The 24,301-nt window shown below is 35.1% G+C and overlaps 3 protein-coding genes across 8 annotated transcripts; all 3 read right to left on the reverse strand.

The window, feature by feature from the left end:
- Positions 1-513: 513 nt before the first annotated feature.
- Positions 514-11,547, reverse strand: LOC105795253 (autophagy-related protein 2). 2 transcript variants are annotated; one of them, XM_012624790.2, is made up of 15 exons: positions 10,961-11,545; positions 9,435-10,528; positions 8,881-9,029; positions 8,300-8,463; positions 4,978-8,184; positions 4,767-4,879; positions 3,938-4,136; positions 3,416-3,529; positions 2,369-2,476; positions 2,143-2,275; positions 1,844-2,058; positions 1,494-1,690; positions 1,180-1,278; positions 984-1,078; positions 514-798 (listed from the first exon to the last, which is right to left on the reverse strand). In XM_012624790.2, exons 1-13 carry the CDS (start codon positions 11,168-11,170, stop codon positions 1,206-1,208), a joined length of 5,976 nt encoding a protein of 1,991 aa, XP_012480244.1. In that variant the 5' UTR covers positions 11,171-11,545; the 3' UTR covers positions 514-798; positions 984-1,078; positions 1,180-1,205. The 2 variants fall into 2 exon arrangements, with proteins under 2 accessions (XP_012480244.1, XP_052484653.1); XM_052628693.1 differs by lacking the exons at positions 514-798; positions 984-1,078; positions 1,180-1,278 and having other exon boundaries at positions 1,546-1,690; positions 1,816-2,058; positions 10,961-11,547.
- Positions 11,548-15,622: 4,075 nt separating this feature from the next.
- Positions 15,623-18,766, reverse strand: LOC105795254 (B3 domain-containing protein Os01g0234100). Of its 4 annotated transcripts, none has more exons than XM_012624794.2 (6): positions 18,523-18,766; positions 18,318-18,400; positions 17,151-17,258; positions 16,863-17,069; positions 16,693-16,783; positions 15,623-16,593 (listed from the first exon to the last, which is right to left on the reverse strand). In XM_012624794.2, the coding sequence occupies exons 2-6, from the start codon at positions 18,387-18,389 to the stop codon at positions 15,851-15,853; spliced, it is 1,221 nt and encodes a 406-aa protein (XP_012480248.1). In that variant the 5' UTR covers positions 18,390-18,400; positions 18,523-18,766; the 3' UTR covers positions 15,623-15,850. The 4 variants fall into 4 exon arrangements, with proteins under 4 accessions (XP_012480248.1, XP_012480249.1, XP_012480250.1 ...); XM_012624795.2 differs by having other exon boundaries at positions 18,318-18,416; XM_012624796.2 differs by lacking the exon at positions 18,318-18,400.
- Positions 18,767-19,682: 916 nt separating this feature from the next.
- LOC105795255 (B3 domain-containing protein Os01g0234100) lies at positions 19,683-23,320 on the reverse strand. Of its 2 annotated transcripts, none has more exons than XM_012624799.2 (6): positions 23,134-23,320; positions 22,539-22,573; positions 21,985-22,171; positions 21,684-21,890; positions 20,554-20,644; positions 19,683-20,444 (listed from the first exon to the last, which is right to left on the reverse strand). In XM_012624799.2, the coding sequence occupies exons 1-6, from the start codon at positions 23,263-23,265 to the stop codon at positions 19,924-19,926; spliced, it is 1,173 nt and encodes a 390-aa protein (XP_012480253.1). In that variant the 5' UTR covers positions 23,266-23,320; the 3' UTR covers positions 19,683-19,923. The 2 variants fall into 2 exon arrangements, with proteins under 2 accessions (XP_012480253.1, XP_012480251.1); XM_012624797.2 differs by having other exon boundaries at positions 22,539-22,576.
- Positions 23,321-24,301: the final 981 nt, after the last annotated feature.

Below are 24,301 nucleotides of genomic sequence, written 5' to 3' on the forward strand. Positions count from 1 at the left end.
AAACTTTTTTTTTTTATTAATCACATTTTCACACAAATTTAAAAACATTTTAAAAATGGCTGAATTCATGGGAGTCAAGTATACTATTATTTTAGGAGTATGAGGTTAAAGCGAGTTAAATTCTTTTAAAACCAAGCAAGCTCAATGCAGGCCAAAAAACCATCCCACCCATTCCCATCACAATATTTTTATATTAATTTCTATAAAACTAAATCAAATATTATAATATTCTTATAAAATTAAGAAATTATTATAAAATTAAAAGAGATGCAATAAATATATTAGTACCCAAACCCAAATTTTCAAAATAAAAAACTAATTGATTTTTTTTTGTTTTTGCGATCCCTACATGTTCATGTTAGGGGTGCTTGAGGTTCATCCCATAATTCATTTGATATTTAAGAAGGTAAGAGAAGATTAGATTTGAAGGTTGTAATAATATATATAGATTAATTTGGGCATCCTATAAATCTAATATATTTCCGATAAATAGGTAAAAAGCAAAGACAGACATTCTTTGAAAGAGGAATTCAAATTGCTTCCTTTTTCTTTCTTTCTTTTTTCTTTTCTGAATAACAAATATGCAATGAATTTATTTACAACACAAAACAGAAGCAATATGCACAGTGCACACAGCACACCTCACTGTTTTTAGTGGGAAAGACCATCACTATAGGAAAGCTAATACTTTGCTTATAATTACTGATATACATAATTACATTTTTGTACAAAACTTACCGCCGGAATCCGATTCCGACGAAAAAAGAATCAGTGTAATGGCCTTGATTAGCTGTATACCTGGAACAAGCAGATTACATTTAAAAAAAAAAAAAATCAGGCATTGCACAATTTCTGAAACCGGTTAAGTAAAGCCGAGCTAATAGGGTCAGGGCAGTAATTTAGCTAGTGACAGCGGACCATAAACCCAATAGAATAATTACAGTAAATGAATATTACTATTTTAAGAGGCTCACTCAACTTACATGAAAAGTCGAACTCTCGCCAGCGAAAAGTCGAGGTACATGACAATCCGTGTTCTCCTCGAGGAAAGAACACTCTTTGATCTATCACAACAATCCTGAGTATCGATAAGAAAATGAAACAAGTAGCTGAAAATTTCTTTTGATGCGCAAATAGTTGACCAATAGAAAATTTTGAACCGTAGCAAGGTGAAAATACCAGAAGTGACACTGTTGCTTGCAAGATTAATTTGGATCCTGTGGCAGAGTGGGACCAAAATATTTCTCCATCGACTCTTTCTTGCGTTCAGGATCAAGGCTGCAACCAAAGATACCATCATAAGTTATTTACTCCAGATTTAAAATGTCGCTTGGAAATCATTTTGTCAGAACAACTAAAAAAAAAGGAATGAATAAGTGACAAATGGAGGAGAGCAGTGTATTGCACTCGCACAACCAGAAGCTGGAGTAAAATGATTTATTCATTTGTCATGAGAAACCATGGCTCCTTCATTATAATCCTAGATAAATTACCTATTTCTGAGTCCAAGGAGAGCACAGTGTATTGCACTTGCACAACCGGAAGCTGGCGCTATAGCAGCAGTAGGAACTGCCCTAACAGCAGTTGCCAGAGCAGAACTTGCACTGGCTCCTCGTTGGTATTTTTTCAAAGGTGTCTGAACCAAAGCAGAAGCAGATTTCCCAAGCCCGTTACTGATGCTCTCATAAGCCTGCCAAATTTCGACCATCAAAAACTTTGAAATATAATTTGCTCAGAGCATGTATCAACTTTTAGTGTCACACTTTAAGACTAGAAAACATATATCTCAATATTAAAAAGGGTGAATGGGTTCACCTGAAGACAAGGATCTAGTACTGCTCACCTGTTGTATTCCTTGTTGGGCATCTTTAGGATGATTATGCCTAACATTTGTCTTTTTCTTCGTCTTTGACTTGCCTTGTGAAGACCATGATACAGGTGGAGGAATATTTGTGAACATATACTCAGCCTGAAGCAGAATGTCACGAGTCCCTGCTGCCAAATGCACACCAAGTCCAACAGCTTCAAGTGATATACTTCGAAGGAATGCCATTGTACCTGAATTGCACATCTTAGCTTGCACGCAAGGGCAAAATTTGCTTAAACAAGCAAGATTGAAGAAATTTTGCTTAAACAACCTACCTCTTTGCATTCCCTTCAGTACCCTCTGATCTTTTCTATAGCTCTCAAGTGGCAAGGAAACCAGCTTTGCAGCAGCAGCACCAACAGCAACCAAAGATTGGACGGTAGGAAAGCCACACAATACTTTATGAATCTATGTTAAGGAAAAGGAGAAGCATATCATGAATAAACATTTGCAAGATGGCAAACAAAATTCTCTCAATAAACATCCAGAAGGTTGGTATACCTGATTTTGAGAAATATCTTCCAACCACTCCCCGATAATTGTTTCACAAACACTGCCCCACCCATAGACACCAACAGCATGAACGTGTTTAAGTTCTAGCTCAATTCCCTGCATCAAAATCTTGTTTCAATAAGAAAGACATACCACACATAACCTTGCACAGTTGAAAGTCTACGCACATGTATGATGGGAAAGAGAGAAAGTCAAATGCATTTTAGTTATCAAGGTGCTGCAGGTGTAAGTTCAAATCACGAGAGAGCCATTATAGGCATATTACCAAATAAAACTACAAAACATGAGAATGCAATGAGGAACAGCGGTAACATCAAATCTACAAAGATAATGCATAATCTTGGCAACTAATTTAAGAACAAGAGGAGAACATTCTTAATCAGTTGGCAACTAATTTATGAACATGAGGATAAGGGAACATCACTAATCGGTTGGCAACTAATTTTGAGCTTGAAAGTAGGGAAACATTGTTAATCAGTTGGAAACTAATTTAGGAACATGTGACATATCTCGGCAGCAGCCAGAAGTACTATGAGATGTAACCATTACAACGAATAAGTGGATAGCAGAAGTTGTATTATTTTTGCAATTCCAGTAAAAAGAACAATGAAACAAAATGCCAGGTAGAAAGCACAATCCACAACATTCTTTTAAACAGAATTAAATAAGCAAATGAAAATAGAAATTTAGAAGCAGTTCTCTTGATCTTAATAAATATTATTTATGTGATGACATAAAAAGCAGTGGAACTACATAAGTAGGAGGTCTAGCACGTGTTTGGAACAATAAGAAACTAGACTAGGAGGCTTAATAGGACCAGAACAGAAATCATGACACAATGCCACTGAAATCATGCAGCACAAAACGTGAAGCCAACTATTGTCCTACTTTATTCATAGTTTAATTAGAAGATACAAATTATTCAAAAGAAAAAGAGCCAAAAACAAAAGAAAAGACAAAAAGCAACATCAAATGTAGCATTGGGACATGCATAATGAAATTGCAGAAAAATGATAATAGGAGGAAATAGTTCACCTTCCATGGAACAAAGTTTACAAGTTCCGCATATTTACCACCTTTCAGTGCAGCTAGATCAACATGGTGAGGACTATAGTCAACTCGAACAATAATGGGCCAAATATCAAACTTCTGTAACAAAATTTCCTCATTCAGTACACTAAATTAAGTAGACAAATAGATACATAAATAAATAATCCACAACCAATAAACTCAAGTTATGCTGCTCATAGATTATCCAACAATAACTATATTATATATCAGCCCTGAAACACAACACTATTCATCAAATCCATACCAGAATAGTATCAGAACACAAATAATGCCAAAAGGAGAAAGATAGGAAAACAAATTGGCTCGCCAACTGTCCTACCAAAACTAGAATCATATGCTAATAAGTGTTCATAAATTTGGATACCAACTGTGCAATTGCTACACCAATCACCAAGATGCCAACACACCAAAAAAAAGTGCTGAAAATGCAGATCCAAGTTAAAAGTGACTCAAGAACATGCAATAAAAATATAAAGCCACACTTGCCTGAAAATAAGGTAGCAATGCCTCATTTGCAATGGCATGGCCAGCAAGATTATGGCTCTTCTTCACCAACAAATCAGTATCTGGAGGATAGCTAGTAGTCTGATCAAGTGATGTGCTTTTTTCACCAAAAAAGCTGATGAGAAAATCAAGTTGGCTTTGATGAAGCTGTAACCGCATAGGAAGGAGGGCAATGCGTAACCTGCAAGTAAACAAAAGCAACAGCAAAGTTGCATAGCCATAAGAAAGTGACAGAAATTCAGAAACAGAAAAACAGCAAGCAGAATAGTGACAACTAAGAGTGATTCTAATATTTACTTCAGTTATAAATTGCGTCCAACACAAAAATAATTACAGTGAAACCTATGGTGGCAGCAATAGTTTTAATAATACAAACTTTTTCCTTCTGAATAGAAATGGTAAGCAAAGCAAGGCTCCAAGAAAATGCCGCTAAAAACTCAAAAAACTACATTATAGAACATAAAAATATTGACTACTGAGTATATAATATGTAATAGCATGAGGCAGTTATTTAGATCCGAATCAGATCAGTATCTAAAGTTCTGAGCAGATGGAGCTAGACATGTGAGTGACAAACCATTTCAAAACCTAAACTGCGAAAAACAAAATGACCAATTCTACTAGAATACTAGTCCTCCCAGTCAAAAACAAACAACTGAAATGATAAATTAATTTAGATCATGCATATGGGCAGCGCTTTTCATGGAAAGGACAACACATAATTTCCCTCACTGCTTATGGAACCCTCACAAGAAAAGATTCAGTGCTAATTTTCATTTATTCAGAAATATATATAAAGCAGTAAGAATACCGGTATTCCTCAAGAGGTGTAGAAGGATCTGGTCTTACAGCCTCTAGGTCCAGTTTGAATGCCTTTGAAGAGGATTCCCTAGGATGATCTTTTGAATCGTAGTATCTTAGCACCTACAAGTTAAGCAAGGATTAGAGAAATTCAAATTTTTTTATCATATAGGAGAGGTAACAAACTAGAAATAAAAGTAAAATAGTAACGTGAACATTACCAGTTTCCAAGGTGCATCTGTGCTCTTGTCATAGAGATGAAAATCATGGACTGAAAGAGAAAGTTTGGACACAGAAACTCCGCCAGGTGTGAATATGTCATATTGAAATTCCAACCCAGATACTGCAAGCTCTAGACATACAGTTCTATCCCTTCCAAGAATATTATTGGAACACATGTTACTCTTTCTAGTTTTGTGCCAGTCCAACCCAGCATGCATTCTCCATCTTACATTAATGTTCTTAAGGAGTACACGTCCTATGATGTTTACTGTATTATCAGGTACACCAGAGTCATGATATGAAAGCTGGCCTTCCACAATTGGTTTCAAACCAGCTTGACCACTTGGTTCTGAAATGTGATTTTCTACAATTCTTAAAGAAGCATCTTCATACCATCCACTGTTCCCTCTTCCAAGATCTCCCTCCCCCATATCTATGGATCTGTATTTCAGGACCTCATGAGAAGATTTTAGTCCTGTAGATAATTCTGTAAGGGGGCGTAACTCAGATAGACAGTAACTTTCTATTAGTTCAGGGAAGCAACCTGGTTCTAGAAAGGAAGTTTGGCTACTTTCAAGACCTATCCCATTAAAAGGTAGATCGTGAGAAAACATCTCAGCATTTTCAAAGCTTAAGCTACAAGCTTCTTCAGTAACATGTTCCTCAAGGGGAAGGTGAAACTCTACCTCAGAAGAACTGAACTGGAAGGTCTCCTTTCTATCCAAGTAAAATGCATCTTCAGATATCTCATCCATCAAGCCAGCCACCCCACATTTACCCTCTAACTCTACAGTAGCAGTATGAATTTGAGAAGATGGGCTAATGTCCGAATTTAGGTCTCTACTTTTCTCATCAGTCCTCTGTTGTGCCATCTGATAATTATTCCACCGTGTTTGTAAGTGCACAATAGACTCCTCCACATCAGGGGCAAATAACTGTTGGAATTGAGCAGCCAGGCGAATCAAACCAGATGTGGTGTCATGGCAGGTTTCAACATAAATTTGAGAATTAGAACACTCTACCATCCACAGAAGGCCATTGCTACAGTTAGTTTTTACAACAGCTTCAATAAGTGCCTCTCGAGCAACTTTAACATAACCACCCCCATTAAGTTGTTCGGCACTATAAGAATCCCCAAGTTTGTCGCACTCAAAGACTTCACAAAGAAGAAGACCTAGATCTTGCACTCTAATTTTATATTCATTATCTAGGGAATCTGCCACCATTGAATTTGAAAGACAGAAGGTAGATGCAGCTAGCAGACAAGCTACATAAGGTTCAGACATGTCTTCTTTGCCATTTGAAGAAGCAGAATTTGAATCAAGAACTTCACTATGAACAGTCAAGTTCTTTAAGTGGGGTTCATAACTCACAGCAATATCAACCAATTTAAGAACAAATGAAGCTCGGCGAGGGGGGGTGTCTAAATCTCCCTTTGGTAAATTATGCTCAACAGATTGTTCAGGATCCACTGAAGGCAAGCTGAAAAAGGAGCATATGACATCCATCCAGTCCAAACGACCACCTACAGCAACAATTGTGCTGCACCTCACAGTTATAGATGTAAAATCTTGGCAGCTCTCTGGCTCCCAGAAGTTTACAATATCTAAACCAGCTAACCTAGAAGATAAAGCATTTGAACCTCCTCCATCACCACGTTTCATTGCAGAATCACTACATGAGATTAAAAGAAACTCCTGATTTTGAACCCCAGAGATTGAACCCCATAATGTACCCTCACTGTGGGTTAACCATAGAAAACTGGAACCTCTAATACCACCAATATTTGAGACAGATAGTAAATTGAATTTCTGAATGTTCAGTCTCAGACAACCCCATGAACCTGGAAGTTCACTCTGCATGGGAGCTTTCACATTTTCAACTGCATCTGGTTTGATTGAAATTTCTAGAGAATCGCATTCCAGAAGAACTGATGTTTGAGGCATTGAATCCTCTTCTTTGGTACCAGTTGCATCACATGAGAAACACGATAATCCAGTAATAATCTGTTTTAAAAGGTTATGCAAGCCACTATACTGTGAACTGTCTAGGTCAACCATAACAGAAGACAAATGAATGTGAGCAAAGCATGTTGTGCTAAAAATTATCTCCTGGCGGGTTTGAACACTTAGATCATCAAGATCTTTCACAGTGGTAACAGTCGCAAACTCATAACCTTTTCCTATGTATTTATTTCCACTCCTGCTTTCTTCTTGTGTCGCTAAGAACTTGGCTTTCTCTGCTATCCAAAGGCCAGTCACAGGACCCTCCTGCCAAAAGATACTAATGAAGGAAAGACACCCACTCCCGTTGCTGACAGAAAGAATCTTTTGAGAAGAAAATTTATGCCTCTGCATGCCACCATAGTCAATTCCACTACCATCTTTATGAGCAGATATGACTGAGTATAAGCAAAGATTACCAAAGTTCAGATGCAAAGAACGTGTGCCAGCTGAGGGAAATTGTTTCTGCAGACTTCCATCAAGATGTGGACTATTGTCTTGCATTCCACCCTTTGACGGTGATGGTGAAGAAATATCAAGAACAATAAATTGATCCCATGAAGTGTATCTTCCATCATCATCATCATCACTCTTAAAAGGGAAACAGAGAATTACTCTTGCATCGGAGATTAATATGTTGCCTCGTAACGTTTCTGCCGAAGACAAGGTTGTAATGCAAGTGCTAGAACTTCTTTTAACACGAGGATGAGATGATTCAGAATTCTCATAGCAAGCATCATATGAGACTTTTTTGTTATTACCTATTTCAGTAGATTTTCCAACTTCCTTCAAGAGCTCCGATAACATTTTTAGCAATGAGAAGTTAAACCAAAAAGTTAGAGGTGGCAGTTTCAGTGAGAAAGAAGTTTGCCCCGAAAACCCACCACCAGATGAACTAGACCTCACAGTACATTGGCAGTGAGTGACCCCAGAGGTTGTAAACAACATAATTTTGACCATATCACCGTTGCCTCTGAGTGGAAAATCAGTAGAAACTAACTCGCGGAATACACCTGAAGATTGATCTCCCGTAGATGAGGAAAACAGAGGAAGAGCATGGTGAACCTCATCTTGCAGATTTCTGATTTTAAAGGTTTTACTGTCAACGTTACTGCTACCATCCCCTCCATCCTTGCAGAAGAAATAATCAGCAGCTTCAACATGCACCAGTGTTCCTTCAAACCTCATTTCTTGAGGACATACCTGTTAAGCTCACGCATATTTCAAATTAGTGTTGTTCTGTCATGAAGAACAAACATAAAATTATGTTTCAAAAATAAGACGGAACAGAAAAGGACCTCTCCAAACAAAATATTACCTGCACGAGAACAGAGATATCCCTGCATTCTATGCCCAAATAATGAATGTTTGAACTGAGATCTATTAGATCACACAAATGATCCAGATCTTCATCATGAAAGGACAACACAATAGAAATTCCAGCAAAGGCTGCTTTAAGATTAGTTTGAACGTGCTGCTGTTCTGTTTAGAAACAAGGAAAAGCACATGTCAAACCAAATTACACAGGCCAAAGCCTGAAATACTTGTTTATCAGGAAGTACAAGAAACAACAATGACAATAACAAAGTTCCCACTACTTCGGTGACAAGTGTCAATTATATTGATCAAATTATGCTCTGAAGCCTCTATTTATGACCGTATGTGAGCACCAAGATCAAATCTCCATCATGCTCAAAGTGGGTTAATACCTCCTGGACGTTAACCAGAGGTCTTCCTTTCATACACCAACAAGCACTGTTGATTAAAACAGGAGGTATGTAACCCTAACTTATTTGGCTCTTTCTTTCCTACAAAGAATTATTCCTTAAATCCCTTAACCTGTTCTAAAAGAATTGAATTTCAATCAGGCACAATGGAAGAGGAAAACAGAGCACATACCAGAAGGAATATGCAAAGATCCAGATGCAAGGCTGGAAGCAGCAGTTATTGCACTGAAAACAGAGCATGTCCAGTTCCACATTCCACTACTTCCCAAAGCTGATTGTGAATTTCTCATTCCATCAAAACACTCAAAAAATTGGTCCACGCTATGAAGAGGCAAGAAACTCAATAGGTTAGAAGAATCGCATTTGAAAAGATTACAATGCATAATCTTAGGAGGTAAGTTTCATCATTAAATTCTCCCTCATTCATATTTCATACTCAGTAATAGTCAATGCAGAACCATTGAAGCAATTTTTAGAAAATGTTCTTTAAGATTCGAATTAGAAATGCTTAAGATTTCTTTTTTATGAACAGAGATAACATGCGAAACAATGACAGTAAATACTACATGCAAGCTAGACGGTGCTTTTTTCTTTTTGTATTCTCTAAATTTTGTTACTCGTAGATATGATATATAGGTTTCTAAATAAAACCTTAGAAGCTTATGATATTAGTTCCTTTCAGAAAAACTCTACATAAATTTTAATTGTGCAGAAACTGGGACCAACCTTGCACCAAAGTCAGCTTCTTCTCCAACACGGTCCCTCTTGTTTTTACCAATGGAAATTGGTACCCAATTAGGTATAAAACGCGAACCAGGTAGCAATACTTCATCGACAGATTCTTGAACACGCAAGGAAGTACAGTCTGCAGAAAACCTTCCATGATTTTCTACAACTTCATCAATGACAGCCATGGCAGAAGCATGTGCTGGTGATTGGAATTGAGAATTGGAATTTAAGTATATAGAGTCTGCTGTCTCATAGTGCATACTCTTCTCAACCTTGTCAAACTTCTTGCAAGTTTCCCATGAAAGTAAGAACCATTTAATTATGCTAGGTTGAAATCTTAATTCTACTGGATCAATAGAAACATCTGCATCCACTTTGCGAATGTCCAAGGAACCATTCTTCCAGGGAATGCTAAGCTTCAAATTCCCTGAAAATCCACCTCCTTTCCCTGACAGGATTCGAATAGCAGCATTTGATGGAGAACACGACTGCAATCCAGAAAAAGTCATTCCTGATGTGTGTGAAGCACAAGATTTATTGTCAACATCCTCCATCTGAAGAAGCTCAAGTGCAGCTCCATGGAATTTAACAAAGTTTGTAAGTTGGCTAATTCCAAGAAAACTGTGATCTCTATCTTCATCACCTAAACTAGCATCTTCAGAGACACAAGTTCCACATTCTATTTCTGATATCCGAAGCACCAAAGTCCTGTGGAAGCCCAGTTCTTCACCCTTCTCTAGAGATGGATCAAATGCAACTATTAACTTTTTAATCTTTACATTAAAGCTTGTAAGAAACCATTTTACCATCTTTGCAATTGTTTTTACACCTTCATGGACATTATCAGGATTCCTATGACTTCCTGCCATTTCATTTGAAAATTTCCCTAAGTCAGTGTAATTATAATCATTACCATCATCATTGGAACTACAAGTCTCATCTGCACTTGATAAATGATCCTCCGAGCAAGGGGCAAGCAACAGCTCAAGTTCATCAACCTCAACTTGACATCCTTTACCCTTCCAAGGCATTTTAACTAATAAAGAGCCTATAGACCCCTCTTTTATGACCAAAGATGCTGCTGGACCAATCTGGCAATCAAGCGCAGAAAGAGCAATATAACCATAAGAAAGCAACAGAATGCTAAAAATGTTTTTTTTTTAATGTATGAGAATACTGCCCCTAGTTACACTGTGTTTCATTAATATTCTTGCCAAGAACCCCTAGTTACAAAGTCGCACTCAAAACCTAGAGCCTAATATTGTCTATCAAATTTCAAAATAAAGCAATACGGAATTTACTTGATTACTGACTGTTTCGTATTTCTTCCTTTCCGTTTTCCTTGTTCAAATTTCGCACTACTTATAAATGTAAAAGCCCAAATATACAGCCATAGCACCCCGTATCACATTTTGCCAACAAAAAAAAACCCATAATTTAAATTTTAATCATAATCAAGCATTTTTACTCTCATAATTCATTACAAGTTTTGAAATAAACCAATAAAAAAATACAAAGCGTACCTTCCGATTAAGATAATCGACGTTGAGGGCGAGGTCAGAGAGCTGGATGGTGCCTTCTGTAAGCTGAACATCGAGTTGGTCCAAATCAATATCCCCTAAAATAAATTGTCCAAGCTTCTTCTTCAGCAAAAATTTAAACACTCTCTTCACCGCCCACCGGGAAACCACCGCCTCAGCCGATTTCGCAAAATTATTCCACGCGCCAAACATCTCGTCCTTTCCTCAATTCGCCGCCGCTTCAATCCAAATTCGCAGCGAATTGGTCAAACCAAGAGAGTTTCTTTCTCTCTTTTTTCCCCTTTCTCGGTCTAGGGTGAAATTAGGGTTTGGAAACGGTGAATTATGTGCTCGTGATGGAAGATTGTGACTTCCATCTAGAGCGCGAAAGCGAAGAGAAATAAAATCGGGGATTTTCGTGAGAGAAAATTTTTTTTAAAAAAAGATTCAATTCAAAGGGATTTTGATTGATTTTTGGATGAAAATTCAATGATTTTGCGTTGCTATTTTTGAGAATCGGAGACGTACCTGTCGCTTTCGGACGTGCAATTTGTAAAAATCCAGCTGTTTTGTGCACACATGCAAAATTTCATTTTAGGGTAATTATTTTATGGGCTGCCTGCGGAACCATAGTTGAAGTTGCGTGTAAAATTCCCAGTTTTTATATATAAAATATTGATGTTAAAAGGTTAATTACACCATAAATCCTCTAACTATAGTTTAGATTTTGAATTGGTATTAAACTTCAAGGTGTTTTAATTGAGTTCTCAAAGTATCAATATAGTATCGATCATGTTCTTCCGTGAGTCTATCTGTTAGCTTGTATATTAAATATCAGCTCAAATATGACGTTAAAAGATATGGATTGAATTGTAAACAAGGTTTTCAAAATTGGACTAGTGGTCGAATCGGTCAAACTGTTGTTTGCCAATCTGATCAAACTGCCAGATTTGATTAAAAATTGTTAAAAATTAAAAATAAAATATGAAAATTTTGATTCAATTCCCTTCTCCAAACTAATACCCCATCGATTCTCGATCTAACCAATTCAACCGACTAATTCAATCAGTTCAAACAACCTTGATTGTAAATACTGTGTCAGATCCAAAATGTTCAAAAAGAAAGACTCCTAAATTTCATTCATTTTGTCTTTTTAACAAGTTAAATCCAAGTTGTCCATGTATTTGCACGTGTTGGGTATTTTGGTTTGACTCTGCTTTACACCCAAAAAGAAGCGAGCTACATCTAAATTAAACTTGGAGATGGAAGCCTTCTTTCGTTTCTTGATAGTGAAGTAAGACCAAGTCCATGAGCTTATTATCCTAAGTCAGAACAAGTTGATAAGATCTCCTTTTACGTCCCTGGGTCCCTTCCATGTGGCAACATAGGGGCGTAAAAAGGAAAGAGAGGGATGGGGTTTCTCTCGCTTTTGGCATAGCGGGCCCCAATGGAGGCTCTCACGACGAACTATTAGCTCGATGGTAAAGCGCCCATCGATAATTGCGTCATTGTGCTCGGGTCAAGGGCTCTCAGCCACATGGATAGTTCAATGTGCTCATCAGCGCTTGACCCTGAGATGTGGATCATCCAAGGCACTTTAGCATGGCATACTTCTCTTGTTCGAACCGGGGTTTGAAACCAAACTTCTCCTCAAGAGGATAGATCGGGCGATTCAGGTGAGATCCAATGTAAATCCAACTTTCCATTCACTCGTGGGATCTGGGCGGTCCGGGGGAGACCACCACGGCTCCTCTCTTCTCGATAATCCATACAGCGATTGATACAATACATATACTTTAATAATTCAATTAGAATGCTTTAAACCTTAGGGACCATTTTAGAATTTGGGTGATAGTTTAGGGATGTTTGATGAATTAACCCAAAAAATTGTATAATTTAAGTATAAGTTAATTATTATTATCTTTCAAAGTGTCTATTTAGAAAATAATTTAAAATACTTTTGAGTTTAAAATTTATTATCGATAATTAAATAGTAATTAATCAACACATCATCAAATTTTAATATAAATAAAACACTATTTTTAAATTTAAACTAATTAAAAGAATTAGATTATCTAAAACGATAAATAAAAATAAGCGATAGAAAAGGAATGTATATTATAAATACGTAAATCCTTAATTATATTGGAGGAATAAATAAAAGAAATTATATAAATTGCTTAATAAATTAATGAAATTCATTTTAAATTATCAATTACACTTTCAAATACAATTAAATTGTATAATTTATTAATAACTATTTTTAAAAAATAGGGGATAAAATTTTAAACGGGTTTTTGACACATTAATTCGAATTATTCATACAATAAGTATAAATGTATTTATATTTTAATTAATATATTTAAATATAATCAAGATTGAATTCTACCTAGCTTTTATCACCCAATATAACATCTAGATGAAGAAATAATTCGATTGATACGATAATATTTTAAACCCTCAATTAAAATATTTTAAAGCTTAGGGTCCAATTTAAAATTTGGGTTATAGTTGAAGAATATCTGGAGAAATTAACCCGAAAATAAAAATATCAGCTTCTATGGTATTAACAAGGGATAATATAATTTTTTGCCCCTTCGCAAGTCCACTTTAGAATTTGTACTTTTTTTGTTCACTTTGATCATTAAGCTTGGCAACTAGATCTATTTTGGTTCATAAACTTAGATTTTGTAACAAGAGATTGGATAGACCAAAAGTTTATGGATATAACGGTCCAAATAAATGGGTTGAATCGATTGACTCGGAAACTACTTGAAACTAGTAAAAATAAAAAAAATCGGGACAAAACTGAAAGTTAAACAAGTTGAATCGGTTTAATAAAATTTCTATATTTTTAAAATTCTTAAGACTTTCTAATTATTTATTTAATTTTTGTTGGTTTTACGATCGAACTAATCAAACTAGTTGAATTGAGAATCCGTAGTTTGACCTATCCAGCCATTTATGGATGTGACACTTTGAGATTGTACTACATTATATCACTTGAAATTTTATATACTTTTTTTTAATTTTCAGGTGATGATGTGGCACAATCTCAGAATACCATATTATCAAATTTTATATTTTTAAATTTAAGGACTAAAAAGATCTACTTATTAAATTCAACAACGATCAAAAAAATATAAATACTAAAATAGACTTAATTACCAAATTCTGGACAAAATTATATTATCACAATTTATAAGTCGGAAAAACAATTATAAACTTTTATTTGGCAGCTTGCTTGATTTTAGTTAAATAAATATACAGCGACAGTGAAAAGAAACGTCATTAATAGTTATATACAGTTCTCTTTTATTTTTCTTTTGTTTTGTTAGCTTTGCTTCTAAAGAAAGGATTCCTTCAACGTTAAAAGGGTTGCTTTGAAGCGACAATGAAAATGGAAAAACATATATATTTTACGATTTAGTCGTTCAGTTTTAAAAATTACAAAATAGTTATTAAATTATTTAAAAAATCTCATTTAAGTTGTTAAACTATTTGGAGATTTTTATTTAAGTTACTATGTTATTAAGTTTTTTTTTAAAGTTTGCCTAGTTAGTTTCAAGCGATGATTCAACAATGATAATGTGGATCAGTACCCATTAATAAGTAGAAGAATATACATTAAGTCCAAGTTGATCTGACGGCCAATGTCGAAGATTTGAAAAGAAAATTATTTAGATTCTGGTTTGTAGATTTGTGATGCTCAAAACTGTTTTATGAAAAAAAAAACTGAACAATAGAAGATAAGGAGAATAAGAGCCTTTGATTGGTGTAAGCGGTGACCATACAATAATTTTTTTAAAAGCCCAGTGACTTAAATAAAATTTTTCAAATAGTTCAGTGATAATTTTGTAATTTTTTAAAATTAAATTACTGAAATGTAAACTTATAAGTAATTTAATTACCATAGATGCAGTTTACCTAAATTTAAATTGTATCTATGTTTTTCCTTTAAGTTGGCACCTGAATTTAACTTCTATAGTACATTTAGTCCATTTTGTAACTCCATTAAAATTGGATGTTATGGACCAATCAAGTTATTACATGGGACAAGTACATCATGACATTTGTGCCATGTGTCTAAACATGATAGGTCCACGTTGTCAAATTTCAAGAAGTTACAAAAATAGACTAAAATGTGTGACGGAAACCAAATTCGATAGCAATCTAAACAAGAAAATATAAGTACCAATGTGAATATTAAAATTATTTAGTCAAATATATTTCATAAAATTTAACCCTTAACATTTACATATTTTATCAATTTGACCATTATTTTTTTTAGTTATATTTGATCATTAACTTTTCGTAAAAAGTCAAATAACTTTTTTAACGAATTATCGACTAAAACATTAATTTTTAACGATGCTAACATAGTATCACAATTTACGTGTACTTTATGCTAACATGATACTATTTATCTTAAATGCCATGTTAATAAATAGTTTGATTATTTCATAAAAAAAGAGCATAAAGTACACATTGATTGCCATGCTTAAAAATTTAATGTTTTAGTTAGAATTTCCTCTAAGGTTGATAATCAAATTTGACTCTTTTAAAAGGTTGAGAGCAAAATTGAAGTAAAAAAGAAAAGAATAAGGACCAAATTGACAAAAGATATAAATGCAAAAGGTTAAATTCATCATTATGCCATAAATATATAATATCTTAAATACGATATAATACGTGAAAATATACGTACACAGTAGGATACAACCAAATGGAATATATATTGATGAAAGCTTCTTCATTTTTCAACACCATTGAAGTCCCTTTCAATAGGCAAATAGAAGACTTAAAAATATTTCTACAACAACTTCCCTATATATGTCACGGTCCATCCGGTTGCTTGACTAAAGTTTCGGCCCGTGACACTTACATGAACTATCACCATGCGGCTGTAACCTCTTCCCGAAATATAAGCTCATATTTCTCGGCGTTTTCTTTCAAGGTTTCTATCTCGGTATCGAGCTTATGCATAGCATCTTTGAGTTTCACAAGCTTCTGTTCAAGTGATTTTTTCTCTTCTTTCATGTGATCTTGCTCTTTACACCTCTCCATATTCACACCCTGCTGTAATTCTAAGGAAAGGGTATTCAACCGGTTCAATTTAGCTCGAAGAAACCCGACATTCATGCCTAATAACTCAAAGCCTTTTAGAGTCTTGTCCCAAAGAGTATAATCTGCTTGAGAGGTAGAAATTTTACAGGCTCTAATAGCTTCTGCAATGTTGATAATCTGTGTGATTATTTCAAGTGCCAATTTACTACTAATACTCTCGAGAAGATTATCGTGGAGGAACGAGTTCTGACTACAACAAAGCTCATAGTACTTAGTTCTATGGTACTCTGAAAGCTCAGAGTCTATTCTCGAACCGTTCACTATAATGATGAAGTTGTCAATGCTTTTGATCTCTTTAAAATCAATAACGGACGCCAAAGATTTGATACCATCGTCGAGACCCGAGCTAGGATCCTTGTTGTCATTATCATATCGATCGGTTAAATGCTCACTATCGGTGTCTAATACCATTAGACTCTTATTTTCGACATTGTCATCTGGTGGGTCGAGTGGGAGAAGCTCCAAACACTTGGCCTTCTTAGAGGGTCTCTTTGTCCTCTTCATACGAACTTTCAAAATCACCGTAGAAAAAGGCCAAAACAATCGGATCAACAACGTTAATGGACTTAGAACTTATTAAATAAGAAAGAAGTTCAAAGAGAACATACTTGAACGAATTGGCTTCGCTTGGATATCCACTTCTAGAGACCTAAAACATCGATCTACTTCACTAGATTTGAATGCTCGGACTATGTAAACCTATAAGAACATATGCTAAAGGATTCAAAAACACATTATAGGACATACAAGTACAAGAGAAATAAATCAAATCGTGTACCTTAAATTTCGAAGAACCAACCAGATGGAAAACTAGAACGTCTCCCTCGACTAATTTATGATCAGCCGAGAATGCTTTCCAGCCGGCACTCAATGCCGTCCTTTGTGCAATGTAAGATGCTTTATATTCTTCCCCACTTTCATCTTCCAAAATTATGGTCGTATCTTGTTTTGGCATATGCAATTTGCAGAAAGGCATAGGAAGATGCTGTCAACATATAACCAAGAGTTAGAACTTCTAACACATAATATCATTCCTAACCAATTCACAAATATATTCGACACTCACCAGCCAAAATCCATGTGTAACATTCGAGCGAACCATGGTCTTCATACAGCTCGGGAATCTACCAGCTAGATTCGCTTGAATCTCCTCCACTCGCTCCATAACATTAGGCTACAGACACGATCAAAGAACATCGATCAGATCCTTCTTTTATTCACAGCAAGGAATTAACATGAGGCAAATCCTAAACCGAGAGACAAGCATTTGAACATATGGTGCAGATAAGCTCATAGCTGATCATTCATAGACAAAAAAAACAGCACAATGTTTGAAAACTATCCCAATGTTCATCAATCCTGAGGTTTCAAGCGAGGCTGGATTACGAGTTCGAGATGTTCCAAGCAATTTCTTAGGACGAAAACAGTGCAACGATAGGAAACCAGAACGGGAAACCTATTACAACTCTAGGAATGGCTAATAAGGCACTACCAGAATACAAATGGAGCAGCCATTGATGTCAATCAGCTCAATGTTTGAAAACTATCCCGATGTTCATCAATCCTGAGGTTTCAAGTGAGGCTCGATTACGAGTTTGAGATGTTCCAAACAATTCCTTAGCACAAAAACAGCGTGGCATCGGAAACCGGAAAGGGAAACCTATTATAACTCTGGGAATGACTAATTAGGCACACTACCAGTACCAGAATACAAATGGAGCTGCCGTTGATGTGTCAATTGAACATCAGCTAACTTAGCAACATCCTAGGAAAAGATCTTCGACCCTGTCTTGTTACAAACAAGTTCTTAGCACGAAAACAGTGCGATGACGATGAGAAATCGGAAAGGGAAACCTACTACAACTCTGGGAATGACTAATTAAGCACTACCAGTACCAGAATACAAATGGAGCTGCCATTGATGTGTTAATAGAACATCATCAGCTAACTTAGCAACTAAACTGCTTAAACAATGACATCCTAGTAAAAGATCTTCGACCCTGTCTTGTTCACAGGGATACAAAAAGATCCAAGTTCCTGATGGTCCTGACATAGGAACAAAAATGACCCAAAACCATCTGTGCATGTAACACTGTGAATCTTCCTAGCTATCTAAAACAAAAGAGAAAAAACAAAAGCAAACCCAGGATTTATTTTCTTACATATAACCTAAATCTAACAAACATCAAGGAAATGAAACAAAAATCATGTCGGAAACACAGGGTTTTCTTACTTGTGGGTTAGTAATTTCAGGAGGATCCAACGACATTTCAGGAATCTGAGGTTCATCTATTTTGGTTCCCATTAGCTTCTTCACTGTGATGATGGGAATCTTTTTGGTTAGAACAAACAGATTCACAGTGTAATCAGAAACTTGGATCACTAATACACGGGAAGAAACAAAAGGAAAAGGCTTGAAACTGGGGAAATTTACGAACCTGGTACTGTTTTGAAAGCTCTGGGTGTTTGGTTTTCTTTTTTCAGGTTTTGCTTGGTCTTTCAGGGGCTATAGTTTTGGTCTTCGTTTTATGTTCCTGACATAAAAGAAAATGAATTAAGTGATGTTTTTAGTAATACTACTATAGTATGGGTTAAAGAAGCTATATAATTTTGATTTGATGCTGTAAATTTTTTATTTTTTTTTCATGGCTCTGATCTTTGGGTTTTTTTTCAGACATGTTTTGGATTGTTCAGGAATCTTTGTCAGCGATAAAATTTTAGTTGATTATGAAGAGGATTAGTTTTGGAATTTTGGTTTTTAGTGCACAAAATTATGGTCGCTGGTCTATTTTTATCTATAATTTTAACTTTCATTGTAATGTTGAGTTAAGATTTAATTGACGATTAAATACAATTTGTGTTCGAATTATAATAAAATTAATTTAAGACTTAATCAAATATAGTTAATAGGTACTATTTCGGTCTTAAATCGATATATTTAGGTTTTGACAGGTAATATTTTAGGAAATATTTTTAACCTGGGTGTTGCAAAATGTAATATTTTTAATCACTTTTTATTTTTTTACTCGAAGTTTAATTTGGAAACAAAAAATCTATATATTAAAATTCAAATTTAAATATTTTGACATCATCATCAACCAATTATATTAATTTCAGATTTAATTATGCCACCATTCAAATAATGAAGATGTCTTAAGTTAAAATATTATAATTTTCAAAGTCATGTGTGATTGATTTTAATAATTTAAAATTCTCATATTGCGAAAAGGAATTTAGCGAAAATTATATGAAAACAAATATTACTTATTACTCTAATTGATAATATATTTATCTGCATAAGATTTTAAAAATAGTATAACTTAATGAATTTAACTATTACTTTTTGGTCAACATTGAATTTCGAATTCAAAAATGGGAAGATAAAAATATCAAATTAAAGTATAGAAATTAAATACATAATTTATGTCTAGAAGAGAGACTAATAGCAAAATTTAACTAAATTTAATCATCAAAAACACCAAAGAGAGAATTTCAATCAATCTATCTATTTATCTATGTATAAAAGAGTTTACCATCTTCTACAATATCCATAAGTCAAAAGCAAAGAACATTCAGAAAATTAAAGCACACTAAAGTCTAGACTATGAATATGATTTCAAGAACTGTCAAAATTTCCCAGAACTTTGAAGTATCTCTTATGCATTAATCACCTAAAATTCCTAAACTATATAATATTTAGTTCAAAGAAACAAAGAAAAAGCAAGTGCCAGTTAATATTTTCCTATAGAATGATGAATGGTTGAGGTGTAGCATTGGTATATAGCTAAAGCATTAATGGTATGCAATATATAGAGAGTAAAATGTTTCTCAACAGTCAATCACCATGGAGCATTAGCAGCTGCTTCAAACATTAGTTCATATCTCTTGGCATTCACTGTCAAAGCATCTATTTCAGCATCCAGCCTTTGCATTTCCTCTTTTTTCCCCGAAAGATCCGATTCGAGAGACTTTGTTTCTTGTTCTGCATAAGCTCTCTCGAGTTTGGCTTCCTTGTACTTCAATTTCAGTTCCGGTTTTGATTCAAAAGTATGGCTAAGTACATGGCGTACCCTTTTGTGTAAAGAACCAACATCGGTTCCTAGAAAATCGAAGCTGTTCAAAGCGTTGTCCCACGGCACGAAACCAGATCGCAGGGTGGAAATCTCGGAAGCTCTAATGGCATCTGCAATGCTAACAGTCTTAGTAAACCTAATGCCTTCCACTTTACTGGAGCCAACATCCAAAGTGCCATTCTCTGACTGGTTTTCTTGGGCCCTAAGAAAAGACCTGCCATACTTATGGACTTCATATTGATTTATATCATTGCAAAAAGGCCTTGAATTGTTCTTTCCTGCAGCATCTTTTGTATTCAATTCACAGTCAATGCATGGTAATTGTTAAAGGACCAAACTGAAATCAACTCTACATATGCATGGTAATGAAGCACAGTTGATGAGTAGATCACTTACAAATGCCTGTCTGATTTGCACTGCTTTGTAATCTGAGTAGGCCAAGAGCTGCATCTATTTCATCTAAGCCATTCATTCTCACAATATATACCTGAAATTTTGAGAAAAGAAGAGATGTTTTATGGAAATTTTCAACAAAGCCGGCAAATTTTTAATCACTTCTAGAAATGAAGCATTTGAAGTAGGAGTTTAGGCTCTATTCTAGCTCATGGACTCTTTGTCTTTATTAGGCAAATAAAAGTTTCTAAATAGAGAACTTAGTTTATAATTCCATGAAACTAAAAAACATTGGCTCAATAACAAGGTTGAGGTCCCAAGTTTGAGTACCCTGTGTAAATGTGTTCTACACCTTATTTTAGTTAGTTAACTATTCTAGACTCGTTCTTAACATTTTTAGGCCCTAGGCAAAACAATAAAATGGGGTTTTAGGTTCTTTAAAAGTTAGAGAGAAATTTTTTAGGTCTTTTAAAAGTTGGTAAAAAAAATTTGTGGCCCTTAAAAGCTAAAAAAAGAAATTGGGGCCCTTAAAGGTTGGGTTTTTTTTTTTTTTACTTTAAAAAGTTTAAAAAAAATTTTGTGGGCCTCTTAAAAACTGAAAAACAATATTTTGAACTCCTTTCAGCCTTGGGCCCTGGGCGACCGCACCTCTAGATGACCCCCAAGGTCAAGCTTGACTATTTAATTCAGTGCCTGCAATGGTTAATGGCATCAATTAATTGTTATATGGTAAATTTACCATGGAAGCTCTAGTACTAGAAGTCAAATTGCATTTTACTCTCTACTCAAAAAGTGGGTCAATTAGCCTCTATATGTTAGATCAAGAAGTAAATTGGTTATTCTATTAAAAAATTCATCTATTTTTACTATTAAAAACTGACCCTTATATGTTAACATAAGGTACACGTAGCACGCTTTGGTTATTCTATCAGTTATGCCAATTTTTAATAATAGAAATGGATAAAAATTTTAACAAAAAAGACCGGTTTGCTATTTGATCTAACGTATATGGACTAATTTGCCATTTTTAAAAAAAAGGGTTAAATACAATCTAACTCCTAGTATAAGGAACTTCATGGTACTTTTACCTTATATATTTTTATATGTATATGTATATATATATGAGACAATACCTTAAACTTGGAAGGCCTGATCAAATGGAAAACTAAAGCATCCCCAACAAGTAAACCATGTTCTTTGGAAAACTTTTTCCACCCACCACTCAAAGCCTTCCTTTGAACAAGAAAATTGATTCTGTATTCTTTTCCAGTTTCACCAACCAAGATCACAGTAGCATCATGATTAGGCAGATTCAGTTGGCAAAATTCCTTAGGTAATGACTAACAGCCAAAAGAAAAAAGAAAGAAAATCAATGCATTGCACAAAGATTTATTTTTCCATAAGCAATGGGGGAATGAATATATTCACACTCACCATCCAAAACCCACGGCAAACCACTGATGGGATCATGATCTTAAAGAAGCTAGGGAATTCAGCTGAAAGATTAGCTTGAACCTGTTCTGCTCTCTCTATTACAGGGGATTTTGCAAAATCTTGTTCTGATACCCTTTTGGTACCCTTAACAACATGATCATTATAGTTCTTATCCCTAGGTCTCTTCCTTTTGGATACATAAAGATGAACCAAATCAATGAAGACAATAAAAATCGAAGGCTAAATGCCCAAATTGGCCTTAACTTTTTACAAGTTGCTCACATAAGGACCAAGTTAAATAAGGGCTAATCCTTTTCAAGTGTGCTCAAATAAGGGTTAAATCTTTCAAAATGGTCAAATAAGAGTAAAACTTCTTTGAAAGTGCTCAAATAAAGAGTTTTCACATACTTAACCTCAGTTTGTAGTAAAAAATTAAATTCCGCTCTTATATGACCAGTTTGAAAATTTTGGCATTTATGTGAGTAACTTTTAAAACGTTGAGTCCTAACTAAGCATTTAGCCTAAATCAAAAAATTATCAATGAATTGACCAACCTGGAAGCTTTCTGTCGACAATCACGAATATTTTCCTGCTGAGGAAACCAGGTTTCCATTATTTTGGGGCACTCCAAAAGAAAATAATAATAATTGCCACACGATGCACCAACCAGATTCATGCATGAACCCCAGCTTACCAGTCAAGGCAATCGTGGTTACCCCTCCCTTGTCTACAGGTTCGAACCACCCTAATACTTGTTGGCTCAAATCTGATTTTCTGGTTTTGGGTATTAATTATTACCAAATGCATTCAATTCAAGTGAATCTTTATACCCAAAACATTACAGTTCCTATATGGTTTTCCTAAAGCAAAAACACTGGAAAAACAAAAAGTAAAAAATCCAAAGAACATCGTACTATGAGGATTCTTAATAATACATCCAAGATTCTACAGAGATAGCTCAAGAAAACAAAAAAAAAAAAAGAACAAAGGAGATAAGTAACTGAAGAAAATCAACAAATACTAAAAACACAGCCATTTAGCTACGTACAAAAATCATATATATATACATAAAACATGACAGGTTTTGCTTATTATTTTGTACCATAACACGTTCTAAGCAAGTAGAGAAAAGGGCAGAGAGTTGCATACCATGGAAATGGATTGGCGTTGTTGAAGGAGCTGGAAAAGTTGAGAAATGGGGAGACGGTCATTTCCTTCATCATCAAATAGTTCTTCTTCTTCTTCTTCAATCTTGATTTTCATGTTGGTATTCATCATCATCCATCAATATGCCCCCCAAAAAACAAACAAAACAATCTCTCTTTTCCTTTTTCTTTTTTTCAGCTTTGATCTCAAAGTGGGTTGGTTATATACTACCAAAATGTCAAGTGGTGATACTAATGAAATACCCAGAATTTGTTTGGCTCACTGTAATCAGTGTACCTGCGAATCTGTACGTCGTTTTCATTTGCATACGTATAGGTGAGGGTACGGTACAGTCAAAAGGATCGTTTCCGAGGATGGTTGATGGCGTGGCCTTAGCTGAGACGACAAAATAACGTGATTACCAGAGTGAATCAGGCTCCGTTCGTTTTAATCAATCAAAAAAGTTGGTGTTTTACGAGATATAATTGCATTGTATATTCTCAAACTAAGACACTCATTTTAAATTAGTCCTTAAACTTTAAAAGATTCTAATTACATCATTAAACTATTGACGTTTGTTGATACAAGTCTTAAAAAAGGAAGAGGTAGCGGTGATCCAAAGGAGGTCAGTTCACCTTAACAGGCTAAGAGCCAAAGAAGGTTAAGAGGATGATGAGGTAGATTGGTGAGGGCTAAGAGGATTAATTGTCGGAAATAGGTGCTCAAAGTTGCTAATGGGAGAAGAAGATTCCTTTCTCTTCGAATTGAAGGGTATTTATAGGAAATACTATTTGACTGAGAGTAATGACGGGATAAGGTGGTTATCATCATGGAGCATGTGAGGGAACATGTATAGTGGAACCTATTCTATTATGTCTTTTCAAACGAGGCTATTATGCTCAGGTACGTCTTAGTGGTCCTTGAAGAAAGTGTTTACACTTGAAGGAGTTCACATTGAAACCCAATAAGCCTAATGAGAGGGGACATTTTCATTATCAACGAGTAATCTTACAGCGGGTGGTTGGTTTCGAGAGGCTAGGCAATCGAGGACAGCCCAGTTGATGGGAGGTGGAGAACCGACTTTAGATACCCAACTGGTACCTCCCACAAGCGCCACATGTTTAGCTTGAGTAGGAGTGTAATAATGTTATATCAATAAGGTATTTTCTTA

The sequence above is a fragment of the Gossypium raimondii genome, chromosome 3, assembly GCF_025698545.1.
Source record: "Gossypium raimondii isolate GPD5lz chromosome 3, ASM2569854v1, whole genome shotgun sequence".
NCBI classification, from domain to species: Eukaryota; Viridiplantae; Streptophyta; class Magnoliopsida; order Malvales; family Malvaceae; genus Gossypium; species Gossypium raimondii.